This window comes from Lineus longissimus, chromosome 8 (assembly GCF_910592395.1).
Source record: "Lineus longissimus chromosome 8, tnLinLong1.2, whole genome shotgun sequence".
NCBI classification, from domain to species: domain Eukaryota; kingdom Metazoa; phylum Nemertea; class Pilidiophora; order Heteronemertea; family Lineidae; genus Lineus; species Lineus longissimus.
Genome location: NC_088315.1, coordinates 2,702,238 through 2,721,593, shown reverse-complemented (window position 1 = coordinate 2,721,593; position 19,356 = coordinate 2,702,238). Strand labels below are relative to the sequence as shown.

Sequence of the window (19,356 nt, the reverse complement as noted above, 5' to 3'; positions counted from 1 at the left end):
GCCAGATGTTATAAGCAACTTTTAGATTTATCGGAGAGTCATCTATTTTACATTGTATCAGCAGTGTACGGCTGATTGTATTAACAAGAAGACGCACTTTGGAACATTGGAAAGCTACATGTAGTACAGTGTATAGCTCATCAATACCAACTTCATGTAATATCTCAATGCGACATCATTTATTCAATGAGGTTTTCCGCATATTGTCAGAAGTTAGGTTTGCTAATTTGAAAACAAAATTCAAGATGGCTGTCGTGGCGGCCATATTGAATATTCGCTGGCATGGTCAAATACGAAATACAAAGAACGCTAGTATGTGTATGTGTATGCATAATTTGCCAAGACGCAGTTGAGGGTTGGCGCGTATTTGATGACGGGGAAACAATACGTTTTTGAATTCCCTGTGAGCTCTTTTAGATGAAAAAACAGCGTTTTCTTCGCATGCGGTTATAATGGTGCCAATTTGAATGTGGATTATCATTGAAAGTGCAATTTGTGATTTAAAAAAGAAAAATTTCTTGGGGCCGGAGATGTTCTGTATGGTCGGCCGGGTACGATCAACAAGGTCTTTTTATTTGGCCTAAGAATCAAATTTTGAACCAGTTGCATGATAGTTCCGACCACACCAAGAACAGACCAATCACGTCCGTGTTTACGACGTCTACAACCATTACACGACTTGTACAACGTCAACATAAATAGAGGATGATCACACTATCCTTGACAGCAATGCTGTGGTATAATTTGTTTTTAAGCACCTTGGCCCCCATAGTGAGTGGGCAAACGTTAAGTAACAAGGTATCTTAAGTGTTGATTAAGGTGTCAAAAACATAGGGTTTGGAGAATAGGGGTATAATGAGGCTGTCACAAACACAAATATAACTGATAGAATATCAGTGATACCTAAATTTGGTAGTAAATTGCTGTTTTGAAACGGGCCGTTAAGGCATTCGACTTGTGGGATTTGAGACAACTCATCTCCGTTACGTAATAGTGCAATGAGGAGGTGAAGCATATGCATTAATGACTTTAAAAACTTGAAGATTAGGCCTACATTCGTTGGTTTTTCATGAAAATGGTTTCCAGCAGGACCGTGTCTTTTTCAAACAGATTCACTGAAACATCAGTAAACCGCCTAAACTGCGATAAACACTGTACTACAACGGATGAAAACAGGGGCATACCTGAAATTTGGCTCTGAACACAAGTGAAACGAAAAATAAATTTAGAGATCAAGATTAGTGTAATGCTACATGTGGCGGTGAATGGTGACCAGTAGGCACATTATCCCCCTGGGCACCCAAATCCCACGCCGGAGTTGTCCCTTAAATGAAGAGTTAGAATTCACCAACGCCCACCTTATCTCTTTAATGTAGAGTTAGAGTTCTTGGATTAAATACAGAATGCATCACTGGTAGGAACACATTTTAACATTTTATCAACATGTACTAGACTGTGCTTTACTTTGTTTTGAGTCTTGGGTAAGATACCTGTCCGTCGACAATGCAAATGCCCTAAATTGCTGCCGGAAATATGAACATGATAAGACCCACGACGTGGCTTACTTACAGATGCGTCGTGCCGTTGCTAAAACTGGCGGGAATTTTCGTGAGATTTTGTCCAGCGCAGTCCACTTTTGGGGCATACTCCGACCCCCGGCACGAACAGGACGCAGGGCAGTATCCAGGGTAAGCAGTTTCCGTGATAGCCTGAATTTTGATCGGTAAAAGCTCCAAAATAAGACAAAGCGAAAGAACCCACATGTTTGAGCGATGCGCCATCGTTAACTTTTCCTGTTGTTCGAAATGCCGTTTGGTAACTGCGCTTCATAGCGGCAGAGCGCAGAACCAGTGATAGCCAGCAAAGATTCTCTCTCACTGGCCAACACAGACGAGGACATGGATGTGTCACAGGCACGTGACGATAGTGCCAGTGACTCCGACTTCGGCTTTGGCCAGGGGCCAAGGGAAGAACGAGTCCATGGCACGCTACCGGGGCTTCTTCCTATGCTTGGGGTGATATGCACGCCCATAGTTGCATTGGTTTTACGTCTCTCATTCTCGTAGGACGAAGTAGTTGTTTTGCTCAAGGACAATACACCGGGCCCAAGGTCATAAAACGAAATAAAAGAACAATGATAAACCACGAAACGACACTGAAAGTTTATTATCGAGTTTGCAATGAATGTATTAGTGGAGGTATAGGTGTGACAGAGGATGTCTGTCTTGGTTGCATTTAGGAGAATTTGTGTTCATTACATAAATACCATCGCTAACGCACAAAGGGTGCATCGAGGCCCGCATAATACATGTGATGAGAAGATTCTTGTTTTGCATTCAGTCACTAAATGAGCGGATTGTTGTCTTGTATTTCAATAGTTACTCGATGAGCAGATTCTTGTTTTGCATTCAGTCACTATGAGCGGATTGTTGTCTTGTATTTCAATAGTTACTCGATGAGAAGATTCTTGTTTTGCATTCAGTCACTTAATGAGCGGATTGTTGTCTTGTATTTCAATAGTTACTCGATGAGAAGATTCTTGTTGTGCATTCAGTCACTTAATGAGCGGATTGTTGTCTTGTATTTCAATAGTTACTCGATGAGCAGATTCTTGTTGTGCATTCAGTCACTTAATGAGCGGATTGTTGTCTTGTATTTCAATAGTTACTCGATGAGCAGATTCTTGTTGTGCATTCAGTCACTTAATGAGCGGATTGTTGTCTTGTATTTCAATAGTTACTCGATGAGCAGATTCTTGTTGTGCATTCAGTCACTTAATGAGCGGATTGTTGTCTTGTATTTCAATAGTTACTCGATGAGCAGATTCTTGTTGTGCATTCAGTCACTTAATGAGCGGATTGTTGTCTTGTATTTCAATAGTTACTCGATGAGCAGATTCTTGTTGTGCATTCAGTCACTTAATGAGCGGATTGTTGTCTTGTATTTCAATAGTTACTCGATGAGCAGATTCTTGTTGTGCATTCAGTCACTTAATGAGCGGATTGTTGTCTTGTATTTCAATAGTTACTCGATGAGCAGATTCTTGTTGTGCATTCAGTCACTTAATGAGCGGATTGTTGTCTTGTATTTCAATAGTTACTCGATGAGCAGATTCTTGTTGTGCATTCAGTCACTTAATGAGCGGATTGTTGTCTTGTATTTCAATAGTTACTCGATGAGCAGATTCTTGTTGTGCATTCAGTCACTTAATGAGCGGATTGTTGTCTTGTATTTCAATAGTTACTCGATGAGCAGATTCTTGTTGTGCATTCAGTCACTTAATGAGCGGATTGTTGTCTTGTATTTCAATAGTTACTCGATGAGCAGATTCTTGTTGTGCATTCAGTCACTTAATGAGCGGATTGTTGTCTTGTATTTCAATAGTTACTCGATGAGCAGACTGTTGTTTTGTATTCAGTCACTTGATAAGCAGACTGTTGTCTCGAATTCAGTCACGTATTATGATGAGCAGGCACTTATTATAATAGTCGATTGCTGTTTTGCATCCAAGCACAAGCAGATTGTTGGACGAGTCGATCTTGAAACATCCCGCCGAATTTCTGGTCTATTTTGTTGTGTACGTAGCCCGCTACTTGAAAAGGACAACGCGTTACGCTGGCTGAGGTGGAATCTGAAATGAAATCAACAGATTTAAACTATCTGAAAGACACGTGAAAGCATGCAACTGGAGACATACATGTACGTATAGGCCTATGTCATATACTTAAAGGGGGTAAATAAATGTGTTTCAACCTCGACCGGTTGAGAATCAGAGGCGATCAAAGGAACTGAACCGGATCTAGAAGAACACATAAGACGCGTAATATATAGTTCTGAATTAGGATAGTATAACTGTATCACCTGTATATAGGGGTATTCGCATGGAACATTTTCAAGTGAGACTTTGAACACCGAATATTACACAAGATGACGAAGTTGGGAGATGAACTCCGACCATTCATGGGAAAACAATCCATGAAAGCGATTTCAGCAGACTGAGACAAAATTCACAACGCACCTTAGCACCTCCCTTTCCTCACCTAATATTTATAAGATTCGGTACCACCGTGGCCGAATCCTCCGGGGCCAAAGAGCGCTGCGTAGCACGGCTGGTTGCAATATGGCTTTCCCTCATGCTGCAGTAAAGGGAAGCATGGATTAATTATGGGTCACGAAGAATGGATCACGCAGCTGGGTCCACCAGGAAGGCAGGCCGAGATCAATCAATATCTCGCAAATAAGCCGAATAGAGACTTTTCATTACGGACATAACGTCTACCTTATTTCAGAAATGTAAATCTTGTGAAGCAGTCATATACGCTTAGAAAGTTTTTTAGCTTTTGAAAATCCTTCAAAAGGGTTTTCGGCCTTCACATCAACGAGCTCAGAAACTTGGACAGAGGTCGGGAGGATGACCGGTACCGTAGGATTTTGCATTTGCACTTGCTTTGCTATTATGTGTTTGCCATCAACGCATTTTTCAGTTCACCCGAAGCACTAGAAGGCTTAGTAAAACTTTGGACATGGACTGGCAATTTTCAGTCCGATAGTACTACGCGATCCCAATTTATACATGTATTTACAATGTAGCCCACTGTGACTGAACAACATGGAAGTTGCATGTACTGGGAGAGAATAGCTGATATTATGTTTGCCGAGGAGCATGAGTCTACTCGTCAAGGTAGCCCTCATGGAGAAACCATGTTGGTTTTCCAGCTAAACATTACAGTCTAAACCTACCTCACTATGGCCGCCTGGAGATAGAGTCTTGCCACATTTTGCACATTTAAGGCAAGGTCTGTGCCAGTCTTTTCCCAGAGAGGACACCTTCTCCGCTGAAACATAACAATAAGCCTAACGTAAGCGTAATAAAAAACAAATGCATATAGGTGGTGATAATACCATCGTAACATTAAAGGAGCCGTCTACTTGTGGCGCAGCGCGATCGAGGGTCAGGCTGAAACAGAAATCCCCTTTACTCACCAAAGTATACTTCCTTTTGACAGTTAGGACACTTCGGCATGTTAAGTTTGCTTCGCGGACAGTTGAGTTAAACGTCTGAATCGTCTGCTCCCAATATCGGTATGAATTGTGAAATGGACGGCTGGTTCAACCCCGGATTACACCCAGGTTTTGCACACGTTACTTCAATCATGCAGGCTTTGGCATGTTCGGGGGCATGTTCCGGACGCTAGGTTTGTTGTTATGTTCAATGACGCGAGACAGTGGCTCTCGAGCCATAATAATAATAATAATTTATTGTAAAAAAAAAACTCCAAATAAGGAGCAGACAACACAAATATGCAATAAAAATCATACACAGAGAACGAATAAAAAAAAGCGATCAAAAGGGTGAAGTAAAAGCTTCAATAGTTTATGGTTTTTCCGGTTTTGATTGGCACATAAGGTTCTTACCGAATCGACAATTCCATTCTCCTCCCTGGTGATACATCTAGGCCAACATGTTGGATTTACAAACAAGACATTGGCGGCAGAGAGGCCCGATGAACTATTATACCGTGAAGATCTATTTTACAGATGTTCCCCCCCCCCCCCCGACTCTAGGTGGTAAAGGCGTATATCTGGCAAAGGGCCTATTGCAGAGCACTGGAGATGTTAAGAAGTGCTACGATGAACTTACCAAGAACGCAGACGCTATTGTCATTGATTGTGAGTCACAAGCCAAAGAATGGTATGGTAGGCCTACTGATCAAGGTCTGCTGGTGTATTATGTCATTGCCCTTGGCCTTCGATAATCATTTTTATATAACGACACAGGATCTTGTGGATGCAAAAGCAACGATGGTGGATCGGCATGTGGCTTAGTTACGTGAGATCCTCTCTTTTGTGTGAGAGTTGAGTTTAGACTGTATTTTATTCGGTAAATAAGTTTCATTGATTCTGACTTCGCTGAGGACCCAAGTTGTCCTTTCACGGGGTTAGATGATGAAGAAGATTATTTATTTATTAACAAGAAAACACCTAGTCTTAATTAGAAATAAGTAATCAGTTGGGGTGATTTAAGTTATTCTAAAGTTGTACCAACGTAAAACTTTCTCACAAAAATACTCATATAATTCCCCAGATATTGACTTTTCGATTTCTTCGATGCCGATTTTGATTCTACCTGGACGGGCCCTTTGTGACCTTCCATCGGCACACTGCAGGTCAAGATCTACGGCCTCGTGGGAAGGCTCCCTCATCACCGAAGGTTGGTATTCGTGGATGATCCAAATCGAACGAATTCTTATTCGGTTCATGACCGATATCAGTGTAAGGTGACACTATTACAGAATAAAAGATTTTGCGCTGTGGGGCAAGATAGCGGTGATGACACATCGCCAGGTGGCAACATGCCGACGTCAATAAGGTTACCGTCAGCGTTTATAGTAGGACTTATTAACCTCTCTATTATCTTGCATACGATTCCCTGCAGCTGATTTTTTGTGTGACGGTACCCTGGAAGAGAGAGTGAAGAGAAGTCCAAAATACGTTAGCCGCCGTCGCTACGCAATCTCCTAGCCTCCGCCATTGGTAACGGTTGCTAAGTGATGGCTTAGCCCTAAGTGATACCGTGTACTAGTACCGCGTACATTTGGTCTCTTCCGGTTTCAGAGGTAACTGACTGAATCGCAATCCTATTGGGAGATTGCTTCGCGGCCCCGGAACTATCGATGAAGTCATGCATTCCGTCTTTCATTCAATCGCACTGATAACTAAACAAAACGATGGTTGAAATTTTTAATTTTTTTATTTGTTGATACATGGATACGTACATTATGGGAGTTCTTAGTGAATGACGATGCAATGCAATTCGGAACGCCTTGTAATTTACAGAGAATGATTGATTTCGTGTCAAGGTTTGCAAATTGAATTGGTCTTCGCCGTGGCTCTGTTAGTTTTTGCATGATATCAGATTGCTCATGACATCATGCTGCACGGCTCGCGTCAATGGAATGTATGAAATTTTAATCAAATGAATTATCACTAATATATTAATAAAAAGATGAAAAAAGATTCTCGGTCGAACATACACGTTCCCGAAATACATCAAGTTTGAGGTGTTATCGACCTCACTGTCCGTATTGGTTGTCTCACCGCTGTCATCGTCGTCATTGTAACGCATGGACATTGCGCCCTCTATTCTGCAGTTCTTAGACCACGGATTCGCCGCCAGAATGGTCAAATGTGATATGCTATTGTGGTTTTGTTTTATTGGTGAGACAGCCAATACCTCATTTCGGGGAAAGACCCTAGTGGCCATTTTGAAGCTAATATTGCAATTGTTTATTGTCTATTGTCTATAAGTTTGTATAAAATCCTACATGTAACTCTAAACAACTGTTTTCTTGTGACCCATTAATAGACCTACAGGGTGTATCAACCTGAGAGATCGAGAAAATAAGAGGCAGATGATTATGATTTCGCTTTATAGTATAACAGTACAGACGTAAAAATCTCGGCATTATTTTGGTACATTTACGTATTTTGATACTTTCTGGCATTTAGCGTCATGCATGGTATTGACCGCTGGATTCAGTGGTGACAGCAAGCCAGTGTTGTGTTTTTATTGATACACCCTCTAACTAGTGGTGGATATAAGCCTTCTTTCTGCGTTTTAACGACTTGCCGATAGCGTCCTAACGAAACTAGTCCCTTGAACTTGAAAACTGTTGTTGATCACCCTGGTTCCTCCATTTGTTGAGTAAGATATAAACGAGTTCACTAACTTCAGAGATCTGAAATAATAGGATTGTTAAGTATTAGCTTAAAGGTGGCCTTTTAGGTGTTAGGGTTCGAAATGTCCTTGGGAGAGAATGTCCGGGGAACAAAGGAATCTTATAATGAAATGCACTTTTAATCTGTGAGGTATTGGCAGTCATGGTCGAATTCCTAGTATATAGATCTTTTTAGTTCAAATGTAAAGAGGGTTCGGAAATCTTGAAAAAGTTTGAGGTGTTGTTTGTTTGTAATGTCTGCCACCGGAATCTCAATAGAACTTCCGTGGTAGAGTCCTTTGAAGACACCTATACTATCACCGTCATCAAAACCCAGGAGATACTACGAACTAAAGATGTCGAAGAGAGAAACACATACACACCTAATATTTATGAGATTCGGTACCACCGTGGCCGAATCCTCCGGGGCCAAAGAGCGCTGCGTAGCACGGCTTGTTGCAATACGGCTTTCCCTCATGCTGCAGTGAAAAATAATGTTATGTTGATCATTATGATCAAACCCTTTGTGTTATTACATTCAATACAGACTATTAAAGATCGGCGTCTGAGAAAAAAAGTGACTCATCGGATGAGGAAAAGGTACCTCCACGTGGCTATCCGATACATTTTTCAATAGAATATTTGGGATGAGTAGAAGACATTCCGCGCCTCCGACAAGATTTCCTAAAAGTTATGGCACCAAAAGAACTCCTGAACTCAGAGTACTACGAGGCAAGTCTGGGTTCCAATAAAGTTGGCCTTACTGCAGAGTGCTGCGTCCTTGGGTCATCTCTAAATCCTCAAAAAGCGCTTTCTCCGAGCCTTTTGAGTTGAGCCAGCAACTTGCCGGGTCTGCAAACTGAAGACATGCAGGCGATTGAGAGGCTCGGTACAGGATGACAAAATGCTCGCAGAGCTCAAAGTTCGAATATCACAGCGCCTCCGGGGTGAATGTGCGCTGGTGGGGTGGTCAGATCACCTGTACCTACCTCCGCATGGCTGCCTGGAGTTAGAGTCTTACTGCATTTTTCACATTTTAGGCAAGGTCTGTGCCAGTCTTTTCCGAGGGAAGTCACCTTCTCGGCTGAAACATAAACCAAAATGCGACTTAAGAAGAACTGCCAATTCATGCAAAAGATACAAATGACTCTTATTCTGAGAATAACAAAATCATATAGTGTTAATTACAACAGAATTGGCAGACAGAAGCAGAGGGGATGGGGGGGGGTCAACGCGCGCGATTAGCGTTTTATTATATTGCATGATGAGTCATCTAAGAGGCATTAGGTTTCTCCAGCCATGAACCTGGAATAAGTCATCAAACAATAATGGGTGGGGTAACTGGCCAGGAGGACAAGGCGACAATGACATCTAATGTAATGGTACTGTCGTATGAACACGAACTGTCTTCCAAATTTGCGATCCCTGAGGACGTTCTGCTGTTCAGTCCACATGCTGCCCGCTGCTAGACTCCCGGGCCAGTCCATTTCGTCATCATATTCATATTGTTAGGGTGAGAGACGAGACCGGTCCACTGCGTCCGGAGTGCCTCTTGGTCCAAGTACCTTGCCGTGCCTCGTAACCAGAATATAACGACTGTTATCATTAACCAGACTGTTCAAAACATGCCATTCTTTAATTATGTACGAAATCGATATTTCACCTGACAGTTAAATATAGATCGTCTGATACATTAGTAAAAGTCCTGAATTTTTATTAGTTTTTCATCATTAGTGTTTGAATGTGTACAGCGAGTGTTCTTCAGGACCAGTCCATAGTTTAAAGGAGGGACAGCCTTCGCCCAGTATGTCCACTGGCAGTGTCACATGAATGTGTCAGAAAGTGCATAGTTCACGATAGAAAATCTTGCCCTCACGTATCCCACCTGGGAATATCGGTCGGCGTGACAATTTTGGCCACAGTGATTTTGGAATACTCAGTGACAGCAAAGAAGGGTTTTTATGTGTGTCGTGGTCTTTAATTGCACTGCATGTTTCGCCTGCTCAGGGAAAACTGACACACAGGTTTATATTCCCGTTTCAATGTTGTTTTAAACTAGTGAACTGGAGGTCAAAACATTAGGCTAAAAAACATACATCTTTTTAATAAATTATTGCTCTAAGTTAACTAGCCAGTTTGGTATTTTGAACATGCAAAAAGACGTTACATCCTATCGCATTGGCCATGTTTTTATGGGTGAAGGATCAAGCGGAATCGTTATCCAAACTTCTCGCACGTACTTCATACTATATCAGGCCTCATATTTCAATATTTGTACAAGTAATGAAGGACACTCAATCACCTCTAAACTAACTTGAAAACCTCTGGACATTTACTACAGGTTCCTTTAACATGTCAAGAACACCCATGAAAAAATAGGAGACTTTTGAGCAGCATAGACTGAAACCGGGTTCCAACTGTCGTGTCAACGTCTCCGCCTTCTCACGATACTCGCAGATGGCATCTTGGTCCATATATGAACCTTTTTTGGTACAATGTACACGCTGGACGCAGAGGATGGGTCTGGTCCTTCTCCCTCAGTCAGTGCCTCAGTAGACTATGTTAAGGAAAACTAATAGACTGCCTCAGGATTCTATTGATGTATTGGTACAGTGTCGATGGAAGTAGAAGTATGTTCATAGAGGTATACTGGAACGGATCTTCAACTTACAATTGAGATATCCGCAAGTGATATGTACAAAATATTAAAGGACAACGATCTATGTCAAGGGTGTCCTTGAAAACGATCAGCTGAGCAAGTTGAGTATTAGTTGTGGCCAAACATATTGTGAGATGAGGACACCATGCGTCTTTTGGGGTCTTATTTCATTAGCATTAAAAGGGCCGGGTCTATTTGGCAAGCCGCTCGCCGAACAGGCATCTTTCTTTGTCCTGTTTGGAGAGCCGCTTGCCAAACAGCACTAAAAGCCACCCAGTTCGGCCAGCCGGGCTTGCCAAACAGGTGAAAAATCTACCCTGTTTGGCGAGCTGGAGACTTTACTTTAATATTAATGAGTTCGGCTCTCCATTCAGGACAAAAAGTCGCTGTTTGGTAAGCCGGTGTGGCGGGGATAGTAGTCCTAGGGCTGATAGTCCGTGTAACAATAGCCCGCATTGCTAAATGTTTTGGTTCGGGTTAGCGGTACAATAGATCATGCTGCTTAATTGGTCAAATACAATGCTACCGGACTATGACTCCAGGGGGACTATATCCGCTGTCACACCGGGCTTGCCAAATAGTCACTTCCTTAAAAAGTAATGGTGTTCACCTGTATATTGTATCGTATGTTTGGATAGACCGGCATACAGTGCAATTTCTCTCCGCAGACATCTCTCAATTAAGGACACCATCGCATGGCCATAAATTGGTTCGACCATTCACTTTATTTCACTCTCTAATCTGGAAACCTCTCTATTAGGGACAGTACTGGTCAGTTCCTTAGTCCTTGATAGAGAGGTACCATGATGTATGTTTTCAACCAGGACAACCAGGGCCTCCAATAACGACATGTTTAATACCCAGTGGCGGCGCTCTGTCCCGCCTGAAACTTTCCCCATTCAGCAAGTTCATGTGGGGTCATGTCCTGTTCATAATAAACGATTTAATAAAAATGATAAGCAATGTGACGTGGAATTAGGTCGAAGAATAATAACAAGTTAGACAGGTTTTATATGCACGCATACCAAATACACGTAACTCCATCAATTCATATCTCATAATGTCCATATCGATAAAAAATATTACTATGAATAGCTTTACACATACGAACGAGAATGCACGGACGGTTTTATATAGGAATGACAGCTGTAGATTTTCGTTTATCACGTACACACTCTGCCAATGATATTTTATACTTTTAGAAAATCAATGGCCCATGCAGCCCTTATTTGTCACGGCTGTTCGACCAAATTGGCCCGAGGAAAGCGGTGTGAAAGTGTCTCTCCGTTTTGATGGTCGTATCCTCCTGTTCACTTATTATTTTGGGATTGACAGCAAAGAGACATCAGCCCTTATATTAAGATCGTTCAATAGAATGCCTAAGGGCCTATTTTTTGGTCCAAACTAACTGGGTCTTATATTTAGAGTCCATGTTACACCGGTAGAGATGCGTACGGAAAGACGGACTGTGGAATACAACTGGTCTGTCCACTTGAATCTTGGTGCGAGTCCGGCCAAGGTGCGTCCTTATCAACGTTAAATGCCTCGATATACTACTAGCTAGAATATTCAGATCTACTAATTAAAACACTCACCGAAATATACTTCCTTCTGACAACTAGGACACTTGGGCATGTTGAGTTGTTTTGCGGACGGCTGAGTGAAACGTCTAAATCGTTCGATCGTCTGCTCCCAATGAATTGTTCAATGGACGGCTGGTTACTACGCCCAGGTTTTGCACTCGTTACCAGTATTGACGACTTGCGAATTTTCATTCTCCAAAGGCAGACCCATGATGATATTCAAGCCTATTATTGCAATAGGACCGCCTCATGCCACCACACTACTACCACTGCGCCGGAGTACGGCATATTTCTTGCGCGGGTGGTGTGCAAATACGGCGTCGAATAGAACCGTTAGCCCATGTGCCTGAGAAATAAGCCCACGTGCCCGAGCAAAAGCCCATGATGGGTAGTAGTATCTGACTGAGGAGATTTTCATCACTATCTGAGGTGAGAATAAAAAGTGACTCTCGTATTGATATTGGGATTCTGGATAAATAGACAAGTCGGCGGGAAACCCGGGGATGAAGGCCCCGTCGCCAGAAAATGGGATTGGACAAATTCGATTTGATCACAGGCCCTTGAAACCTAGTAAGCGGGATTATCGGGCTAAACAATGGGATAAGCCAGGAAAGTACTATAAGAAAGCCCGATAATCCCACTTACTGGGCTTCAGGGGCCTGTGATTTGATTGACGGAGCGTACGAGAATATTCGGGCACCACCCCGATTTTTCGTTGAATGCCGAGCTGGTTAGCTGAGAAGTGTTGGAGGGAAGTAAATTTAGTTCCTCTGGAAAACCAGTTCTTCTCTACTTTCCACTGATTGACCAATGATGGATTGGGGTTTTATGGCGAGAAAGACCATGGTTTTCGATCACATATAGCACATCCCGGACTACTGGAGTGCAATGCCGTACACCATTTTGGTGATGTCCTTTTGACATAGTTTCAACGTTAAAACAACACAACCGCCATCTTCAGGGGAATGAAGGAACTGACTCAGTTAATGCCCAGAAGCGAGTGGTGCGGGGTCGGCGCGTGCTGGAGAGTGTGTGGAGGCCGCCAATCGGACCACACATCCAGCTCCTGCGCAGAGTCATCCTTAATCTAACACTTCTCCACAGGAAGTCCAAATATCATTTCATACCCATATACAATACCTCAGAGAAGCTTCTACAGTACCAGGGGTATAACAAAACAAGAAGAAATATGTTTTAGCGTTCGTTTTATTTCAATATGAATTATTTCAATACGAAAACTGAACTTTAAATATCACCATACTTATTTCCAAGTATAGAACCTAAATTGTTATTACCCATGAGAAGGCTACTACCCAGTAGATATATACACAGTTGGAAAAGGGAGGTATATGTATTCAAAATAAAGCTTGATGGGCAGGTAAGGGTAGCTTTTCAGATGCAACTTATCGAGAAAGGTTATGATGGCACACATTCTGTTCTGGGTGCAGACATATCATATGGGTGGCCCTTGCACATTAAACCAAGAAGGCAAAGAAAAGAGCTTAGACAAAGATGACATGAGTTTGATGTTTTAAAAGAATTAGACACGAACTCAAATGTTGTCAGTCCTTCACTACTTTAACTCCATGACAGTTCTTCACCAATGTTTCTCATCCCTGGTGTGTCAATCACAAAACCAATCCAAGAACAAACTCGCTCCATAGTCTCTGAATGTTTACTTTAGTCTCTGTACCACAACTGCATTAATTAAGTTAGCTTCCTGTAACGTCTGGCTCTCATCGGTCAGTTCCTTGTTTGGGAACGTCGTCATTAGTACGAACGTCTGCTCAGCATACTCAGGGTGAGAACTACTGGGAGTCAAGGAAAAGAATATTGTAGGGCCAAAGCAGGCTTCCTGCTATAGAATGAACTTTCACTTGAGTGAACTTTTTGGGGTGAAAACAATGAATTTGAACACTGCCTTTTTTATTATTGAAAAGGATACTTGATAATATGACTTCTGATGTCTTGTACCGTGTGGGTGTGGTTCAATTCAGCTACCAATCTGCAATGAAATGATCACACAAAGGTTATCACAGGTGTGGAACCTGTTTGATACAAAATTTTCCATCTTCCACCAATGGGTTGAAAGGTACATTTGTTTTGTTCCTTACCTAGATCCATTAGATAATCTTATTTGTAGCCGCGTAACTGGTTGAGAGCTATCCACATCCACAGCCTTCGTGGCAGGTGCTGAACTTGGCCCACCAGGAGCTTGGGTGACAACTTTTGGGGCAGGACTGAAAGGCAAACAATCCCCTTGTAATGTCATCGAAAACTGATGCATCAATCATGCACTTTTAAACACTATACTTCCAAATCATATATTTCAATTACCTAATTACTTATATATCACTAATACGATGTCACAACAGCAGCATGTCAGGCTTGAGATAATCTGGACCGAAGTATCAGTCCATCGGAGGAAAGAGGTTAAACAAACTAACTTCATCACACGTACCTGCCCAGCATTTGGCCGGCACCAGCAAATGCATGAACCTTAGGTTTAGGTTGCACAAACTCCTCTGTATGCTTGTCTACCATATTCACATCGACCTTACTTCCTTTGGCTAGTTTCAACAATTCATCAGGAATTTCTCTGGAAAGGAGTCAAGAAGAAACTGCTCTTAATCAAGAAGGTCAAGCAACGGTCATAGCAAACTCTGTGCTCCCCTGGTTAGACATTTGACACCTATTTCACGCTTGGCAAAAAAACTGAGGGCAAGGCTTTGACACTTTTCACCAATAACCGGATATCTTTTGCTCAGATGATGTACTAGGACAACATAAAAGTATTTTCAATTTCATAAAGTTAGAGACTTAAAATAGTCTCACCCTTTCTGTATAGAAGAAAGGAATGGTTTATTGGCAGGATCTTGAAAGTCTCGGAGAGGTCCATCGTCTAAACTGAAGCCATCTTTCCAGAATGTGAGAGTGACATCCATCTGCAACGAAACCAAAATCACTTATCAGATGAAGCGAAGTGAGGAGTCTTTTACGCGAAATGACACAATTTTGAATCATGGAATGCAAATCTATGTCATACTATCTTTAAGTTAGGTGCTCATAAGGATGCAGTGATAGGCTAGATGAATCCTGCCACTAATTAACTGCAGAGACCAGTTATATTTTTGTTCACACAGCTTATCTCCTTACATTGGTTTTATATCTCACCTCCTTCTGTCTGGTTGGACCAGACGGACCAGCGACCACCTCTGACGTTCCTTCCTCCTCCCCAAGTCTGTATCCACTCCCTCGGAATACTGGAGCACCTCGTCTGCTACTGGGCTCATCAAGGCTCACTTCTTTTGCACCATGGCTGAAACGAACAAACAATTTGTAATGTTATCACGTAATTTCCTTTGTATGTTACATGCCATTACCTCAGATTGTTATTTACATCTTACTTACTCTTTTGCAGACTTGAATAAACCTTCGACAAATTCGTGACTGGAACCTTTCTTCTTCGGTGGACCAAGAATCATCTCCCCACTGGAATGGAACAAAATTCAAACAGATGAGGCAAAATACAATACAAGAAGGAAAATCTACAATTTGATCCTTATTCATAATCAACCCGACAAAAGACTTAGAGGAATCTCTCAGAGTACTGGTGATGTCATATTAACTACTGTGCACGCACTGGGGTGTGCGGGGATAAGATGATCAGCACTGCCTATGAGATTCATGGCATCTCCTCACTACACCCTGTGGCAGACCCAGTTGTAACATTTAGACCCATTACCTTTCTTCTGATCCACCAGCATAATATGCTTGACCCTCTTCTTCCGAGTCAGACTTCTCGTTTTGTTTCATGGATCCAATTGTGGCAAACCTAGAAGTACAACAGAATATTGATGTCATTACTGGGCTAATTTCTCGAACAGGATACTGTATGAAAGTAGGCCAGCCAGGCTGCAGATACTTCTTAAAATCTAATAAAACAAGTAAAATTTCCTTGCACACCAAGTGAACTGCTGTGAACGTCTGTGACACAACAAACTGTCAAACCATGGCCATCTTTTACTCAATGACAAACGATTTCCCATGAATGATGTCAATACCAAATTCAGTGTCACCAGCTACACTACAGTGTAAGTTCATCTCAGCATCTTAATAATACATCCATGATCTGCACTTACCGACTTGACTTCTTTGTCTTTGAACCAGTGGAGCGGGAAGGACCCGACGAGGCACCAGTGAATGTCCGTAGTGGTTGAGGAGGTGGGCTTGGTTCACTTGGCATACTTGGTTCCTCGTCCATTTCTGCACCATCATCATCCCCTTCATAGAAGTTGGACACAGCAACCTGAAGTCAAATCTTAAAGGTCAAGTTATCCCAAGATGCTTTTTGTCTTTTGTAGACATGAAGTTATCTCATCTCTGGCTCTGTACTATCACTGACGGATAATGCTGCCCTCGACATACAAATTTCATGAATGCAAAGATCAGTGCTTTACAGAGAGGGACGCATATATAGACAGTTGCACTCGGTCATCAGGTTATTCTGTTTTCATTTTCATTTTCACGATTTTCGTTATTTTGGTTTTCAGCTCCAACATTCAAAGCAACCAAATGTATTTTTCGAGAAATATTTTACAAATATCTGACTGTTAGAATGTTGAACATACATCTAACTGCCATGCAGCAGATTCTAGATAAAATTTGGCCCTTTCTTCATTGACACCAGTGAGGTTTTTGAACGCCTCAATTTGATCTTGTTTCGCTGCGTCAGCCATGTTTTCTCTTTGGGGTATAACGCTCCTGGTGTAATCTTCGTGCAACCTATTCTCCAACGTAGACGTGTCAGTCAATCATAATCTCTCTGCCAGTTTAATCGTCCATGTTTGAAAGTCAATGTACATTATACACCGCGCCATAGATTCGTACTCACTTTTGGGATGAATTTTTTAATAAATGTGTTATTGAAAGTTTAACAATTTCAACTAAAAAGTTTGAATGAACTATTTCATTCATAACTCAAAGTCTTGCATCAAGATATGCATCGAACGTCTTGTAATAATGAAGTGAGTGAATCCAGCACATTCGGCAATAATGGCGGCCAATTCAAGCAGGACCTAAACAACGTCGCCGAGAAATAGAGTTCTGGTCTGGGGAAAGAGAATGAGTGCAACCATTCAATGCAACTGTAATAACTTTCAGATGAAACGGCGATGAAGCAGCAATGATAACATTTTTAAAACACGGCGAGATTTCGAAATACAAATTATTTAAGAATTGTGAGCAGAGAATTAACAATTGCTGTTATTTATAAAAAAAACTAATATTAGAGAGGTTACGATCACCAGCGATAATGTATACGAGAATGACGTCATTCATTTTCACAGAGTAGATGGCAACCGGGCCCAACTCGCTGGGGCCGTGGGGAATTGTTCTCCTCGCTTGCCGAAAGATGGCTGTCGCCTCAGCGGGACATTCTAGTGGAACTGAACATAAACAGGAAGCAATATCCCTCTGACAAAAGAGTCATACCAGAAACCAATACTTCGATTTTTACTGTACTACTGTCCGAGAACGCAAATTGTCGGCTTTGGCGTTGTATGTTCATTCTTTATCCATTTGCGACAATTGTATGACCCAACTCGGTGTGATTTTCACAATATTTCATGTCGCCTTTTCTACTGGTTGTGCCAAGGATCCATGTTTCCACAGGAAGATCTAGAAAACATTTCTGTCCGACTCGTGTTCATACGACCGTGAGCTCATTATTTGACCGGTTAGGTTTATTTGACCCGTCACCTTTAAATCGTGAGCATTTTCGTGAATGGTTCTATTTAAATTTGATTGCAAATCACAATTCAACTTGATTGAAAATCACAATTTGAATAGATGTGTGGTTTGGTCATTTCTCTGACGTAACCTACTCAATTGGGGGAATCACAATTTGAATAGATGTGTGGTTTGGTCATTTCTCTGACGTAACGTACTCAATTAAGGGCGTTGAATTTGGCTGTGCTGCTGGTACGACAGACCGGGTTTGGGAACACCAGCGTTCAGTTGTGTCGACGCAAGCCACATGTTCCTTGGTCGAAGCGCTGGTTCGGTATTGGTAAGTTCAGCCTATCATTTCTCCACAATGTTTTCTCCCCAACTTTTGCGACTATTGTTTGATACTGTGTACAATCTTATCATGTCATTTTCATTCCTTGCAGATAGCAGGTATAGTGTCCTTAATGCTGCTCAACTACCGCTGCCAAACCGGTTTATCACGAGATACGACGTCGACACCATCCTGGTGAGTTATTTTTCTCAATCGAAAAAACCATCTCAAGACTTCCTTGACCGCACATGCATGTATTCTTATGAAATGTTTCATCTCTGCAGCAGTGGCGGAGCCAGAAATTTGGGAAAGAAGTGGGGGGGGGGGGGCGTTGCCCCACCAATGAGAACTCGTGGTAGAACCGAAGGTGGAATCCTGAAAACGAGGGGGGGGGGCTTGTAATTATCTTTACTTCTTGGGGAGAGGTGTCCTGAAAACCAATTTCTCTGACAAAAAAGGATGACTGATGCGGGACCCCTTAATCCACTACTACTGTCCTGAATATTTCTTCCACACTCTGCTCAGCTGACATTTGAAATGAGGGCACTTTCCACCCATACCCTTGGCTATGACTATCGTTCTGGCAGCAAGGAAATGAGACGATCGGTTATGTCGGCCATGTTTTCTGACGTCACACGCCACGTGCTTGGCGCAATGTGTCACGTGCTCATAACACATTCTTTCTCTGAACCAATCAGCCTTTGATACTGTGACTTGTGATATGTATGATGAGGACCTTGACCGTCTCAGAAAGATAAGGTCTAAAATCGAAATAGTTCAAAGACATTTACATAAAGACATGGCAGAAATTACCAATCGTCTCATTTGACCTCTGTGCTGCCATCTGTGCAACGATCGAGTATCAATCTATCCTATCCCATAGGAGATCAGTGTCCCAAAGCTTTGATAAACCCTGCCAGTTGTTCCCACACTTTTGTGATGAAATTACCATAGTTTAGTGATACCCCCTCTTCTATTCAGTGGTATTAAAGGGACAACTTTGGCATGAGATATGTTGGTTTTTCCTACAAAAATGGCTTCCAGCAGGACCGTGACTTCTCCGAACAGGAAAATTGAAAATGTCATTGAACTGCAATAAACACCACTGCACGAAAACTGGGTTTAACCTCTAGTTAAAAAAGGGTTGGGTTGGGGACACTTGCAGGCCATGGATGGATATGTGACCTTGTTGCGTGAAACTATAACACTCAACACGCCTGATTACCCTTTTCAGATGGCGAATTAGCCCTTCTGTCACTTCGATCTATCTACCGTAGCTGTCATGCCAATACTTTTTCTTTCAGAAGCCCCAGCGCCCCCTTGAACTTTCAAGAA

The 19,356-nt window shown here is 42.1% G+C and overlaps 3 protein-coding genes across 4 annotated transcripts in view; all 3 read right to left on the bottom strand.

The window, feature by feature from the left end:
* The window catches only part of LOC135492499 (leucine-rich repeat-containing G-protein coupled receptor 5-like), a 41,095-nt gene extending 39,349 nt beyond the window's left edge, over nucleotides 1-1,746 (bottom strand). Inside the window, exon 1 of the mRNA XM_064779012.1 lies at nucleotides 1,570-1,746. The gene's annotated coding sequence lies outside the window, so the exon portion shown is untranslated. The remainder of the gene's footprint in view (nucleotides 1-1,569) is intronic.
* Nucleotides 1,747-2,138: 392 nt separating this feature from the next.
* LOC135492498 (cysteine-rich protein 2-like) lies at nucleotides 2,139-12,160 on the bottom strand. The gene is made up of 7 exons (XM_064779011.1): nucleotides 11,973-12,160; nucleotides 8,708-8,802; nucleotides 8,103-8,197; nucleotides 4,984-5,033; nucleotides 4,741-4,835; nucleotides 4,041-4,136; nucleotides 2,139-3,631 (listed from the first exon to the last, which is right to left on the bottom strand). The coding sequence occupies exons 1-6, from the start codon at nucleotides 12,010-12,012 to the stop codon at nucleotides 4,041-4,043; spliced, it is 471 nt and encodes a 156-aa protein (XP_064635081.1). The 5' UTR covers nucleotides 12,013-12,160; the 3' UTR covers nucleotides 2,139-3,631.
* A 1,001-nt stretch (nucleotides 12,161-13,161) lies between these two features.
* LOC135492350 (NSFL1 cofactor p47-like) lies at nucleotides 13,162-16,699 on the bottom strand. Of its 2 annotated transcripts, none has more exons than XM_064778763.1 (10): nucleotides 16,592-16,699; nucleotides 16,103-16,269; nucleotides 15,706-15,795; nucleotides 15,372-15,452; nucleotides 15,117-15,279; nucleotides 14,796-14,905; nucleotides 14,422-14,559; nucleotides 14,075-14,200; nucleotides 13,906-13,965; nucleotides 13,162-13,768 (listed from the first exon to the last, which is right to left on the bottom strand). In XM_064778763.1, exons 1-10 carry the CDS (start codon nucleotides 16,697-16,699, stop codon nucleotides 13,636-13,638), a joined length of 1,176 nt encoding a protein of 391 aa, XP_064634833.1. In that variant the 3' UTR covers nucleotides 13,162-13,635. The 2 variants fall into 2 exon arrangements, with proteins under 2 accessions (XP_064634833.1, XP_064634834.1); XM_064778764.1 differs by having other exon boundaries at nucleotides 15,135-15,279.
* Nucleotides 16,700-19,356: the final 2,657 nt, after the last annotated feature.

What these genes read in the sequence shown, in the direction of transcription:
- LOC135492350 (XM_064778763.1), bottom strand. Translation starts at nt 16,699, where the DNA reads ATGGCTGACGCAGCGAAACAAGATCAAATTGAGGCGTTCAAAAACCTC. An exon ending in GCCGGCCAAATGCTGGGCAG is followed by an intron (nt 14,201 to 14,421) that starts GTACGTGTGATG and finishes TTTGCCTTTCAG; the next exon opens with TCCTGCCCCAAAAGTTGTCA. An exon ending in AGATTATCTAATGGATCTAG is followed by an intron (nt 13,966 to 14,074) that starts GTAAGGAACAAA and finishes ATTTCATTGCAG; the next exon opens with ATTGGTAGCTGAATTGAACC.
- LOC135492498 (XM_064779011.1), bottom strand. Translation starts at nt 12,012, where the DNA reads ATGCCCAAGTGTCCTAGTTGTCAGAAGGAAGTATATTTCG. An exon ending in CTCCAGGCAGCCATGCGGAG is followed by an intron (nt 8,198 to 8,707) that starts GTAGGTACAGGT and finishes TTTTCACTGCAG; the next exon opens with CATGAGGGAAAGCCGTATTG. An exon ending in ACCGAATCTCATAAATATTA is followed by an intron (nt 5,034 to 8,102) that starts GGTGTGTATGTG and finishes CTGTCCGCGAAG; the next exon opens with CAAACTTAACATGCCGAAGT.